The following is a 13,981-nucleotide window of genomic DNA, read 5'->3' as shown; positions in this document are numbered from 1 at the left end:
CTGCCAAGGTGGGGAATGGCCCATTCTGCTCCCTGGCTTTCCTCTGCACCCCTCAAACCACAGCCCCCAAGTCCGTGCCAGGCATAGTTGCTCCCTAAACTGTGCCTCCTCCCTCTTTCTTTGAGCTTTCAATCTCTGAAAATAGAAAGCAGGAAAAATCAGCAGCCCCTAACAAGTCGGGGACCTCACCCCTATCACAAGTGACCTGCAGCCCAGAGCTCCCACCCCATGGCTCTCCCTTCCTTCCTCAACTAAAAGACAATGTCAGACTCATGAACTGAAAAAATTTTTAATAAATATACATATTTCCAGTAATGACTCCGCTCAGCTCAGGGCGAGGACAGTGAGGTTGGGGGGAAAAGGGGCCTTTGTGCTGAGTGAGGATAAATTAAAAATCCCAAAAAGCCAGTGGCACTATATACAGGGGGCTGGGGAGGAGAGAGGGACAAAGGGGCCGAAAGGCCAGGGGAAGGAGCCTCTTAGGCAACTGGTGAGGTGGGGTGGGGGGAAGAGGCAGAGCAGGCAATGCAGTGTGGGGGCCTGATACTGGCTCCAGCTTGGGACACAAGTCCCAAATAGAGGTGGGGGCTGGGGGTGGCAGAGACGAGGTCCCTGCTGCCATTGGTTTTCCCATAGATGAAAGGATAATCCCCACCCACCCCTCTCTCATCCTGGCGGCCCACTCCCCTCATGCCCTGGGCCTTCTTGTACGGGCTTTGTTCAGTCAGTTGCCTATGAGTCCCCAGCTTCTTTCTCCAGCTCCGGCTCCATCCTGGTCTCAGAGGCTACAGAAGACACATTGAGAGGTGGTGGGGCACAGTAGCCCGTGTGTTTCCTGTTCCCAGCACTTCTCTTCCTGTCCCAAGTCCCTGGATCCCCTCTCAGCGTGAATCCCTACAAGTCAGCAGGAACCCCTCCATGGATTCCTCACTTACCTCGGGACAAGCAGTGCGAACAACAGCGATTTTCCTTCCCAGAGCCACAAGCCAAGGCAGGGGGACAGTCATCCCTCTCACAGTGAGGCACCCCAGCCTAGGGGCAGGAGAAGATGCAACACCTGGGCTCCTCCTGTCTCTCTTCCTAATCTCTGTGCCCCTCCATGTATCCCATACCAGTCCTCCCCACTAGGCCCTTTCTTCTGTGACCCTCTTACTATAACCCCCCTATATGCATATGTACAACTCACCCCACACCTGCATGTGATACAGGTCATCTCCCCAAAGGGGGGCACTGATGGGTGCCACCGCTGACTCTCAGGGAACCATTGACCCCCAAAGCGGCAGCCTCTTGGCCCATCTGCCTGCATGGGGTCCCCTAGCCAGGCCCGAGATCCAGACCCCGCTGTACAGACGGAGGAAGGGAGACAAGGGAGGAGGAGGGTTCAGAGGTAGAGAAGGGTCCCCTTCCTCTCCCAGCCAAGGCTCAATGCCAGATATCCCTTGGGGCAGAGAGCACCCTTTCCAGGAATTTGGTGCTGAAAGACTCCCTCACCTGGGCACTGTTTGCAGCAGTCAGTGGGGTTGGCACGGATAGGCTGGGCACAGGTCAGTCGGGGACATTGCACCTTCTCACAGTGCACCTCCCCTGTTGCTCCCTGTAGGAGAATCAGCAGGATTGGAGGGGACAGGGAGGAATGAAAGGGGCAAATCTAGCCCACTTGCCCCATCTAACCCAAATACTTCATCTTAATACAAAGCAACATGCATTCATTAAGTACCTACCATGTTTCAAGAATGGCAGCAGATGCCAAGGATATAAAAACAAAGAAATCATCCTTGCCCTTGCACCCCACTCTCACCTCCCACCCACCACCTGAGTCCCTGCTCTCTCTCCTCCAGCCTAAACATCCTCTGCTCCTTCCACCAATTTTCATATGACACAGACTCAGGCCCATTGCCACACTGGCTGCCCTTCTCCCAACACTCCAGCTTGTCGATGCCCTTAAATTGTGCCACACAGAACTGAACACAATAGTCCAGATGTGGTCAGAGCAGGGCAGAGCCCGGCAGAACTGTCACCCCTTGTTCTTGGAGGCCAGCCCTCTCTTGATGCAGCCCAAGATCAAATCAGCTTCTCTGGCGGACATGGCGCACTACTGACTCATGCTAAGGCCCTTGAGGGACAGGAGACCCAAAGGTCACATGTTTAGAGACAAACTGGGGAGCATGGCAGTACCTTGCAGGTACAGACAGCACACTTTATGAGACCAAAGGGGGGCACCACAGGATGCCAACGGGTCCCTGCAGCACGCCAGCTCCGGTCACCATCAAAGTAGCAGCCTATGGAGAGAAAACAAGGCCCAAGGTCCAGAGTGGCTCAGGGAGACCAAAATCAGTCAGTCAAGAAAAATCTGTTAAGCACTTACTATGTGCCAGACACTGTGCTAAGACCAGGGGATACAAAAAAAGGCAAAAACACAGGCCTTACCCTCAAGGAACTTGCATTCTAATGTACTAATGTAACTATGTACATACAATACAAATGAGAAGAAATCCCAGAGGGAAGGCACTAGCAGTGGGGGAGGCCAAGAGAGGTCTCCCGTAGAAGGTAGAATCGGAGCTGTCTTCAATGAAGCCAAGATGGTGGACAGCCAGGAGATGGAGTGCCGCATGCTAGGAGCAGCAAGGAGGCGCTTCTCACTGGATTGTTGAACAGTGTAAAAAGAAGAGAAAACTTGGGAGACGAAGGACTTTAAATGCCAAACAAAGCATTTTATCTTTCATCCTGGAGACGAGTCAAATTTAAATTCTAGAAACATTTGGTAAGCACCTACTATGCGCCCAGGCACTGTCCAAGGTACTGAGAATAAGCTCCACAGTTCTTTCCCCAGCTCGCAGCACAAATAGGAGCTTAAAAAATCCTCGTTGGACCACTGATTCACTGAATACAAAGAGGAAAAACAACAGACTGTGTCCTCAAGGAACTTATAGTTCTCAGTGGGGAAGGAGGGGTCACAAATTAGTAGGTCAAGGTAGAATGCGGTGAGTGCAGAAGAGAGGGCTATAGAAAGAATTAGGAGAAAGCAGAGAGATTGCTTTAAACTGGGGGAGATTAGGCAAGGCTTCTTGGAAGGGGCGGCAGTGGAGTTGGGTCTTGAAAGAAGGAAGGGCTTCAACAAGCAGCAATGAGATGGAACTCCTTCCTGCACAAGTAAAAGCCCAGAGGCAAGACCGGGCAGGACAAGAAGGGAGACTGGAAAGCAAGGCTGGGGTGTAATGTGGAAAGGGAAATAAGAGCCAGACACCAGGAGGCCTTAAATGCTAGGCTCAAGAGGTGAGAGAAAGTAAGGAGCCGGGAGAGGCTTTGGAGCAGAGCAATGGTGTGATCAGATGTGTGCCTTAAGAAGATGATTTGGGCAGCCAGTAAAGGACAGAGTGGAGAAGAGAGAGAGAGGACCATAGGATCAACCCTCAAGCTGAAAGGGATCTCCGAGACCATCTAGTCTAACCCTCTCAATTTACAGATGGGGAAACTGATGTCCTGTCACAGGCATCTCAAACCCAATCCAAGGTGACCGATTTCTGCGGAGGCCACCCCCATCCTTCCAGCGGCCTAAGTCTGAATCCACAGAACCTCTATATTCAGTCAGTTGCCGAATCTTGCCAATTCTAACTTCGTCTCTCACGCTCATTCTCCTCTCTCCACTAACACAACCACTTCTTTCCTGGACTGTGGTCTAACTGTTCTCCCTCCTTCCCAGTCTCTCCCCTTGCCATCTTCCATAGAGCCAACAAACTGTATTCCCAAAATACATTTCTGATTATGCCACTTCCCTACTCAAAAATCTAAACTGAATCCCTGTTAGCTCTGGAATAAAATGCAAAATCTTTAGCCTGACATTTATAGGACTCCACTAGATGACTTCCACCTAACCTTATTTCCTATTATTTCCCTTCATATGCTCTCTGTTCTAGGCAAACTGGTCTACTATCCCCATGCATGACATTCCATCTCCTGTTTCCACCTAGGCCTTTGCCCAGGTGGGCCCTCATATTTGGAATGCATTCTGTCTTCACTTCTGGCTTCCTGTAGCTTCTCTCAATTCCTTTAAAGCACAGCTCCTACGCTGACTCCTACATGAGACCTTTCTTCATCCCTACAGCTATTAGGGCTCTCTCTGGCTCCCTCTGGCTTTCTGTCTGTCTCTCTCTCTCTCTCTCTCTCTGTCTCTCTCTCCTCCTTGCTTGCTCTCTCTCCCTGTCTCTTGCTCTCTCTGTCTCTGTCTCTTTCTCTGTCTCTGTTTCTCTATCTCTATTTCTGTCTCTCTGCCTGTCTATCTCTCTCTTTCTCTCTGTCTCTGTCTCTCTGCCTCTTGCTCTCTCTGTCTCTGTCTCTTTTTCTCTGTCTCTGTCTCTCTTGCTAGCTCACTCTCTGTCTCTGTCTCTCTTGTCTCTGTGTCTCTGTCTGTGTTTGTCCGTCTCTGTGTCTCTGTCTCTGTGTGTGTGTGTCTCTGTGTCTCTGTCTCTGTCTCTCTCTCTGTCTCTGTCTCTCTCTGTCTCTGTCTCTCTCTCTCTATCTATCTCTCTTGTCTCTGTGTCTCTGTCTGTGTTTGTCTGTCTCTGTCTCTCTCTGTGTGTCTCTGTGGCTCTCTCTCTCTCTCTCTCTCTCTCTCTCTCTCTCTCTGTCTCTCTCTCCTCCTTGCTTGCTCTCTCTCCCTGTCTCTTGCTCTCTCTGTCTCTTTCTCTGTCTCTGTTTCTCTATCTCTATTTCTGTCTCTCTGCCTGTCTATCTCTCTCTTTCTCTCTGTCTCTGTTTCTGTCTCTCTGCCTATCTCTCTCTTTCTCTCTGTCTCTGTCTCTCTGTCTCTTGCTCTCTCTGTCTCTGTCTCTCTTTCTCTGTCTCTGTCTCTCTTGCTAGCTCACTCTCTGTCTCTGTCTCTCTTGTCTCTGTGTCTCTGTCTGTGTTTGTCTGTCTCTGTGTCTCTGTCTCTGTGTGTGTGTGTGTCTCTGTGTCTCTGTCTCTCTCTCTCTCTGTCTCTGTCTCTCTTTCTTTGTCTCTGTCTCTGTCTCTCTCTCTATCTATCTCTCTTGTCTCTATGTCTCTGTCTGTGTTTGTCTGTCTCTGTGTCTCTGTCTCTCTCTCTGTGTGTGTCTCTGTCTCTGTCTCTCTCTATCTATCTCTCTTGTCTCTGTGTCTCTGTCTGTGTTTGTCTGTCTCTGTGTCTCTGTCTCTGTGTGTGTGTGTGTGTCTCTGTGTCTCTGTCTCTCTCTCTCTCTGTCTCTGTCTCTCTTTCTTTGTCTCTGTCTCTGTCTCTCTCTCTATCTATCTATCTCTCTTGTCTCTATGTCTCTGTCTGTGTTTGTCTGTCTCTGTGTCTCTGTCTCTCTCTCTGTGTGTGTCTCTGTCTCTGTCTCTGTCTCTCTCTATCTATCTCTCTTGTCTCTGTGTCTCTGTCTGTGTTTGTCTGTCTCTGTGTCTCTGTCTCTCTGTGTGTGTGTGTCTCTGTCTCTGTCTCTGTCTCTCTCTCTCTCTCTCTCTCTCTCTCTCTCTCTCTCTCTCTCTCTCTGTCTCTCTCTCTCTCTCTCTCTCCCTCTGTTAGTAGATGCCCATGAACTGGAGAATGGCTAAGCAAGTTGTGGTGCATGAACAGAATGGAATAACGTTGTGCTGTAAGAAATGAGGAGGAAAATGACAACAGAGAAACCTGGGAAGATTTCTGGACACTGAAACAGAGTGAAGTTGACAGAACCAGGAAAACAACATAGACAGCAATGACCACAATGCAGATGGAGAGGACGGCAGTGAAATAACTGAAGCCCAAGGTGGAAAGACTCTCATCACCAAACTGGGCCCCAAAGAAGAACCACGACAAGGCGCCTCCTTCTGCCTCTTTGCCAAGGTGGGACAGTGATAATAACACTGGTGAACATCCATCTAGCACTAATTATGCGCAGGAAATGTTGCTTTAGTTGAAGTACGTTGAAGGTGACCAGTTAGAAGTCTGCTACCCAGAGTCCAGACAAGAGAAGGTGAGGGCCTGCTGGAGCAGATGGGCTGGGGGCTGGGGCAGAAGGAGGGTGGGAAATTCAAGAGAACTGGAGGAGGTGGATTTGATCTGCCCCCCACAAAACTGGTTTCCTTAATGACCAGTTTGCACACCCACTGCTCTCATACCTTTCTGTTCCCCTCCCCTCCCATCTCCTAGAGCCGCCAGCGGCTCCCATCTCCCACCCCAAATCCTCCATCACCTTCTCCCGGGTCCCGACTCCGATCCAGCCCTTGCCTGTCTCCAACGTCCGATTTTTCTGCAGTCAAAGAGGCAGAGAGTGGAGGGTCAATTCCCTCCTGTCCTCCAAACTTCCCTCTTCCCCCTTCCCACTTCCTGTTGCTCTCCTCTGTTCCTCCACCTCCCCCCATCCCTATTTGGTTACTAGGACAAACGGGGCAGCATTGGTCTGGAGCCTGCACAGGGTGAGGGCAGTTCGGGGGCGGACACACCACAGGGTCACAGATCACTGTTCGTCTCTGTCAGGAGAGATGGCAAAGGGGGGAGTGAACCCACTAGCCTCCCTAATCTCCAATCCCTCCTTCACCTCACCCCTGTTACCTCCTTCCCAATCTCCCCCTATCCAGCAGCCTTACCTGACAGGTGCAGAGAGAACAGACTGGATCGTAGTTGGGAGCCCAGCGGGCTCCATGGGGGCGCTGCTGCCCCTCAAAGAAACAAGTGTTGGGATCACGGAGGTGTCCGCCCCCACCCGTCTTAGAGACTGCTGACACAGAAGATTCTGGCATGGGCTGGGCCTCCATTGGGCCCATGGACGCAGGCATCGCAGACGCTACCACATCTGGTGCTTCAGGGTTTAGGAATCTCATGGGTGCCGCAGCCACCGTCAGATCAGGAGCCACCTTTTCAGGCAGGGGTGCTGCCAACCGCAGGCTGCCCACCTCACACTGGTTGGGGATGTGCACCTGGTTGGATAAAAATCGCCAGTGGATAAATCCAGAAGTCTGCTCCCTCCCATTCCCTCTCCCTGGGCTGCCACAAAGCCTACCTGTCCCCGAAGCTCCCCACGGGGACTGCTCTTGGTGCTGACCAGCAGGAAGGCCATGCCTTGGGACAGGTGATGCAGTAACTCAGACTCCAGGTCCTTGACAATCCCCTGGGCCTACAAACACAGAAACACAGAGCTGGAAGGGACCTCAAATGCCATCAAGTCCAACCCCTTAATTTTACAGATAGGGAAACTGAGGTACAGAGAAAGTGACTTGGTCAAGGTGACACACATGGTAAGTGAAGTCAGGACTTGAACCCATGTCCTCCAATTCCAAGTCCAGTGTTCTCAATATCACACAGAATAGAGCCTTTACCTCTAAGGCCAACATCTTCCCAACTCTGTCAATGAATGAGAGGTTTTCTGGTCTAACCCTCTGGTTTCACAGAGCAGAAAATAAGCTGAGGGGAAGGGACATGCCCAAGATGATAAGGTCACAAGGTGCATCAGCAAGACTCCAAGCCAGGACCTCCAAGTACAAATCCAGGATCTTTCCATTGCACCTGGGCCACCAGCCCTCCTTCTCCCCTACAAGGGGCCCAGCTAGTGTAGAATTGATGAAATCCATATTCCTCACTCCCTGGAGGGCCATGGACCATTCCTTATTTGCCCACATAATGCTCCCCATTAATCCTCAATGAATTCACTCACCTCAGGACCATAGAATCCCTTCAGCAGGCGTTGGGGCCCTGGAAGGCCAGGGGGGCCAATGAGGTGGACAGTGACAGTGCCCTGCTCAGAACCACTGAGCCCAGCCAGCAGGACCTCATAATGCAGGTGGCAGTGCCCATCCAGGAAAAGCCAGGCATGCCCTGCAGCCTGGCTTCGTATGGGGGGCAGGGCCAGAGCGCCTGCCAAGGGCACAGGAAGCACTAGAAAGAGAGGGGTGCACAAGGTAAGAAGAGGAGCTTTCATAACCCAGAGCACCAACCTCAGCCTGCTTCCTACAGGGAGATTCTGTCCCATGGTGCCCACCCACATGCCTTGAAAGTCAGACACTTCACCCTCCTGACCATAAGGTTGCAGGGGCAAACCAGGAATGGAGTGAGGGAAAGCACTGTGGTACTCACCATCTTGACGGGCAGTGTACCCACTATAGGGCACAGTGGCAACATGCCCACGTAGCTCTCCCTCAGGGAAGTCCTTGGTGCCCACATTCAGAAACAGCTCATTCTGTAGCAGCATGTGAACTCCCCGGGCACCTAGACTTGGACACATGCCCAGTACCTGGCAAAGCCAGGCAGGGGAGGGAGAGCCCATGGGGTGGGATGGAGAGGAGAGGGTCAGCAGAGATAAAGAAGAAGCCTTTAGGATCTGAGCATATACACACAACATACACACACATGCATGTACACACACATACACATGCATATACACCCCTCATTGTATATGCAGAGGTGGGGGACTCTGGGGTGAATGTAACACTGCATAAAATATCAGACTTTTTCAGAGTTGGTTAGTTTTGATGCACTTTTCTTTCCTTTTTCCTCTTTTTTCTTCTTCATTACAAAGGATGGCTCTCTAGGAGGGGAAGGGGGAAGGATATATTGGGAGATTTAGGTGATGTAAAAGCAAAAGATATAAATAAAACTTCATTTTAAAAAAATGAAGCTCTCAGGGGCAGCTAGATGGCAAAGTGGATAGAGTCCTGGCCCTGGAGTCCGGAGGACCTGAGTTCAAATCCTGCCTCAGACACTTGACACGCAACTAGCTGTGTGACCCTGGGCAAGCCACTTAACCTCGATTGCCTTGCCAAAAAAAAAAAATCTTTAAAAAAATAAATGAAGCCCTCATTAAGCCTCCTCAGCCCAGGGGAGAGCTCCTCTGAACTTGCATCCCAGCCCTGCGCTCCCTAGGATCCCCTCACCATATGCCCTTCTTGTTGGCCTCTGGTCATTTGGCACAGAACACTGCGCTGGTTTCTCCTCCGAGGTTTGGTCTCCAGGGTCACACTTGTGACCTCACTGGCTGTGCCAACTACCTGCACCTGTGGGCCAGGGACAAGACACAGAGGGGAAGAGGGTCAGGAACCCAAAGTCTCCAACCTCCAGCCAGAACATGAAACACATCCAGCCCAGACCCTCAAATGCCCAGCCTCCATCTCAGCTGGCTGTCCTCCGACTCCCTCCTGGCAGCCCCTAACCTGATAAAGCAGAGAGCCATTCCCCAGAAGCCTGAGACTGGCTGAGCCTGCCGCACCAGTCTCCACCGGCACCAAGGCATCTGCACCACACAGGACACTTTGCAGGGCTTTGAAAAAACACAAAGATGGAGAGGAGTGGGGTAGGAAGGACTCAGGCCGTGATCGTGACCATAACTCTGCTGAATGAGTCCCAATGGTTTGGCCTATAACTTCAATCCAGGCTTGAAGACTCAGCGAGATGCTACCTTGCCTTCCCCACTGCCTTCTCCCCACTCAGGACTGGGATGGGCCTTTCCACCTCCATCATCTTCCTATTGATCTTAAAACCCACTAGCACTCCCTCTCCCAGAGCCATTGCCCCTCCAGCTGTGGCCCCAGGCAGCCAGTTACTCACTGTCACAGCTCTGCCTGGCAGTGATATGCCCACTGATCCGGGGGCCGGGGCCCTCCTTCTTCTCCAGGGATATCTGAAGCTCTCCCAGAGCTAGCCACTGCATCTCCTGAGCCGTAAGGTCAGGCAATACCTCAGCAAAGCCAGGCTCCTGGAGACAGAATGAGGGAGAGCATGGAAGGGCAGAGCTGGGGCCAGAGGGAGAGGGCTAGTAGGACAGGCATGGGCACTTACATGGGCAGAGAGGTTGGCCTGGAGCTCTCGGAGGAGCTGGTCCTCATGTTGAATCTGCAGCCGAAGGGGAGTGTGGAAAGATCCTGAAGAAACATGGATGGGGGGCCTGTCTGCTCTATACGTGGCCCCTTGACCAGGGTCTAGATACTCATGCCCTCCCCCCTCCTCCCTCCTGGCTCCCTGGAAGAAAGATGTGAGGCTTCCTGCAGGTAGTGTCTTCCTCAAACCCTGTCGAGGGCCTTCCCCCAGTTCTTCTCACTCACCACCATTCTTAGAGTCCAGTAGGCCCTGGGAAAGCAGGAGGAAGTGTAGGGAGTCCTCTGTATCACTCAGGGTGAGGAGGGCGATCCCACCAGTGTTGGCTTGGGGTGAACCCTCTAAGGTTAGGATAGCACTAAAGGTCTCTGGGTACAGGGGGAGGAAAGGAATTTCAAAGCAGGCCTCCCCTTTTCCCACCCCAACCCATATCTCTCCAGCACTGACTCAAAAGGGGGGGGGGGCAAAAAGATCCCCCCTCTGCTGAGACTAGGGCTTCCCTTTGAATGAATGAATGGATGGATGGACAAATAAAGCATTTATGGTGTGCCAGGCACTGCACAAAGAGATGAGGATACAAATACAAAAAGCAAAAGGGCCCCTCCCTCAAGAAGCTTACATTCTAATAGCGGAAAATAACACATAGAGAGGGAAGGTGGCCAGAGAGGGGTGTTTTGGTCAGGGAAGTAACAGGAATCATGCACAGGGGTCATGAGGCAATTATGTTCTCCAAGCTAGGGCTCAGCGTCTCACAGGTTCCCCCTCTGCCCCCCCCCTCAACAGTCCTCACCTGCAGCCAATGCCCGGTGTCGGATCAGGGGCCCCCAGACTTCACCGGAGGAGTGAGTGGGTGTGACCAGCACCACGTGCAGCTGCTCAGCCCGAAGAAGCCGAAGGGAGAGCCGGGGCAGTGCCCGCCACATCCCACAGACCTGTAGTAGACAGATGGAGAGACAGACAGAGAAAGAGACAGAGAGACACAGAGAGAGATGTGAATAGACAGCACCCCAAACAAGCAGACTGGAGTGGGACCCAGGCACAGGCGGATGAAGACTTTTAGGAAAGAGCCCTGAATTTAGACTCATAAACCTGAATGAAAACTCAGACCCAGCTTACTACCTGTGTCATTCCTTTCTCTGACCTTCTGCTTCCTTAGCTAGGAAATTCGAGGGTTGGGCTAAGGTGGTCTGGAAGGGTTCTTCCAGCTTTAAATCTATGATCCTCTGATTTGATAAGCAAATGGACAAGGTCCTCTTGGCACCAATCAAACCACCCCCACCCCTCTCCCAACCTCCACCCCTACCCTAGTCCTGCAGCCTGACCCAGGGAGCAGGCAGGTCGGGGAGGGGCAGGACAGCGTCCAGGTCTGGGGAAAGGTCTCACCAAACCATCCTGGGCTTGGGGAGCAGGGTGCTCAAACAGAATGTTGCCACTTGGGTCTGTGAATCGAACTCGGGTGACGCGGTCCAGCCTGCAGAGTGGAAGGAGAGGGGTAGGGAGGCAAGGAGCTCCTAGGGTGCCCTCTGCCCCCTTGTCAACTCCTCCCTAGGTTCCCGATCGGCTACCCGGATCTGAGCTGCTTTTCCCTCAGGCACCACCACACCAGCACAATCTAGCACCCTAGTTTCGGTGGACCCTGCACCCTCTCAACTCACCCTCTGTAGGAGACGGAGAAACGCAGGGTGGACCGCAGCAGCAGCACCCGGGTTCTGGCTACTGCCTGCGACCCTCTGCCAGTCAGCAGCGCCACAAAGTCTGCAGGGAGGGAGGAGCCCTGAGCCCTACTCAGGAACCTCGCTTCTCCAGGCCCCCAAAGCTGAGCCCCCTTGGGCCCTGAGCGCCCTCCGTGGCTCTGCCAATAGCCACCCATTTCCGTCCCCCCCACCCCGTGCGCCTGCCCGCACACATCCTCCCGCCAGGCCCCTGATCGTGCCAGTCCCTTACCCGTGTGACCATCCTCTCGGGCCCTCTTTTCAGCTCCAGGATCCCCGCGGCTGCTGTAGCTGCGATGCTCCGGGTCCCGAGGGTACTCGAAGGCCGAAGCAGAGTGCTGCTTTTCGGGAGGGGTCAGTTCTGGTCAGTAGCGGAGGAGGATCGAAGAGAAAGAATCAAAAAAGCTTCGGCCCAGCCAAGAACAGCGGATAGGCGCAGAAGGGGGAGGGTCCCCTGGGACCACCTCCTCCCCCAACCTCCCAAGGGCTGCCACCCCGACAGGGGTATAGGTGGAGTGGAGGAAGAACTCCGTGGCCCTGGCTCCGCCCTGAAGCCAGCGAGCAGTAGGGGCGAGGGAATGGAACAAGGATCAGCCGGTCTGGGCACTGGGGGAATGGGGGGCGGAGCCTGGGCCTCGGGGGCGGGCCTTACCAGGGGGGCAAGTCTGACAGCAGTGACCCGGCAGCTGGCGAGGCTGCCCGCAGTTGGGCACCGGACACTCGGGTTTGATGTTCTTGCAGCTCACCCGTCCTGGACCCCTGCCACGGCGACCCCAAGAGGGCTGCGGCCAAAGCGGAGACGAGAAGGGAAAGCGGTCAGGACCGGGGTGGGGGACAGTCCAGAGACTAGAGAGTCCGCTTGGGGTATTGGGGGCGAGATGGGGGCGGCCTTCCTCCAAGCATCCGGGACGGGGAGGAGGGAGAACAGACAGGGCGGTCGGGAATTACGGAGGTTCAATAGAGACCAACCGAAGACCCCAGTGCCCTGAGATGAGGAAGGAAGGGAAGAAACCTGGGCACCCTCCCTCTCTCGTGCTCCCCACATACTCGCGGAGGTAGTCCACAAAATGTGCCCTGGAGGACTGGTACCTCCCCCACCCCGCTCCATCACCACCACCACATCTCCGCTCCCGGCAGTCTGAGGTCCTCCAAATCATGGTACCCAAACTGCGGCTTCCCAGACCCTTGCCCATCAATTAAGGTCCCTCGTGCCCCAGGAACCACTCACCAGCTCGCAGGCGCACAGCACGCAGCGCATCACCCCAAAGGGCTCCCCCAGGTCCGGGTGCCACGTCTCTTCCAGGGCATAGAGCTTTCCCCCGAAGGAACAGCCTGCAAGATGGGCATTCAGATGGCAGCCGCTACCTACCTGCCCATCTCCCTCCTGCCCTGAGGCTATTCCCTCCCTAGAGCCGACCAGCTGACGTCCTCTCGCCCCTCCGAGCTCCCGCTCTCCTCTCCTCGCCTCGCCTCGATTCGCCTCGCCTCGTGCCAGACGTGCCCCCTAGTCCCGTGCCCGCAGCAGCGTCGGGCACCTGCGCCACCCGTGGCCACCTACCTGCTGAACCCCGGGCGGGCAGCGGCTCTTTCTCGGGCCGGATGGGCAGCTGGGGGAGCTCGGGGCCGGAGCCGCGGGCTGCCCGAGACCCCAGCACCAGGAGCCCGAAAAGTAGAAACCGAGCCGGCGGACCCGGGAGGCTACGCATGACGCTGGCCGGCGAGGGCAGGCAGCCCCCGGGCTGGGCCGGGCCGGGTGGGGCGGGCGACGCGAGGAGAGGAGGTCGGGCGGGCCGGCCAGCCGGGATCTCTCCGAGGCCGGGCCGGGGACGGGGCTGGGCCGAGCTGAGCGGGGAATTGCGATGCTGGCCGGGCATTACAGCGGCGGCCGGCCGGGCGGGACAGGGCGGGCAGACGGTGCCTAGACGCGGGCTCCAGGCGGCTCCGCTGCCCGGGGACGGCGGCTCCGGCCCCAACCCCGGCCCGGGCCCGTTTTATGCCCGGCGCCCAGGGCCCCGGCCGGGGGCCTCCTCGTCAGCAAACGGGGCGGCGGCGGCGGCAGCGGCGACACTGCGAGGGGCCGGGCCGAGCCCAGCCCGGGGGGTCCGGCCCTGCAGACGCGGCCCGCTAGAGCTGGGGGAGGGGAGGGGCAGAGCGGGAGGGAGGGGCTGGAGGGGGGCCAGGGGAGGGAATGTCCCTACGCGAGGGCGGGGCGGGAGCCCCCCATAGCCCCCCCTCCTCCAGGGGACGCCACCTGGGGGGAGGCGGGAGAAGCCAGAGACGCACTGACCATTAGCTAGGTGCCGGGGACACCCCTTTGAGGGGATACAAATGGGAGGGCCTTCTGTGTCTCAGACATCCCGGGGAGAGCTCTGGGGCTGCCGGATCAAGTGGGGTTCTCCTTGGAGAAAGAGCACAGCTCAGGGGCCAGCGCTCAGGGACAGCCCTTCGGAGGAAGCACAGGGAAGACCCC

General features: G+C 55.2%; 1 protein-coding gene across 1 annotated transcript; it reads right to left on the bottom strand.

Moving 5' to 3' along the window:
* Window positions 1-654: 654 nt before the first annotated feature.
* Window positions 655-13,456, bottom strand: CHRD (chordin). Its single transcript, XM_036765868.1, has 23 exons — window positions 13,070-13,456; window positions 12,740-12,843; window positions 12,164-12,293; window positions 11,744-11,872; window positions 11,455-11,554; window positions 11,183-11,270; window positions 10,590-10,731; window positions 10,027-10,167; window positions 9,764-9,846; window positions 9,533-9,680; window positions 9,139-9,245; window positions 8,863-8,982; window positions 8,066-8,222; window positions 7,647-7,867; window positions 6,996-7,109; window positions 6,583-6,912; window positions 6,372-6,465; window positions 6,189-6,245; window positions 2,176-2,279; window positions 1,492-1,594; window positions 1,187-1,341; window positions 936-1,032; window positions 655-785 (listed from the first exon to the last, which is right to left on the bottom strand). Exons 1-23 carry the CDS (start codon window positions 13,383-13,385, stop codon window positions 733-735), a joined length of 3,093 nt encoding a protein of 1,030 aa, XP_036621763.1. The 5' UTR covers window positions 13,386-13,456; the 3' UTR covers window positions 655-732.
* Window positions 13,457-13,981: the final 525 nt, after the last annotated feature.

This window comes from Trichosurus vulpecula, chromosome 7 (genome assembly GCF_011100635.1).
Source record: "Trichosurus vulpecula isolate mTriVul1 chromosome 7, mTriVul1.pri, whole genome shotgun sequence".
In the NCBI taxonomy this organism is placed as follows: domain Eukaryota; kingdom Metazoa; phylum Chordata; class Mammalia; order Diprotodontia; family Phalangeridae; genus Trichosurus; species Trichosurus vulpecula.
This window is presented reverse-complemented; position numbering and strand designations above follow the sequence as displayed.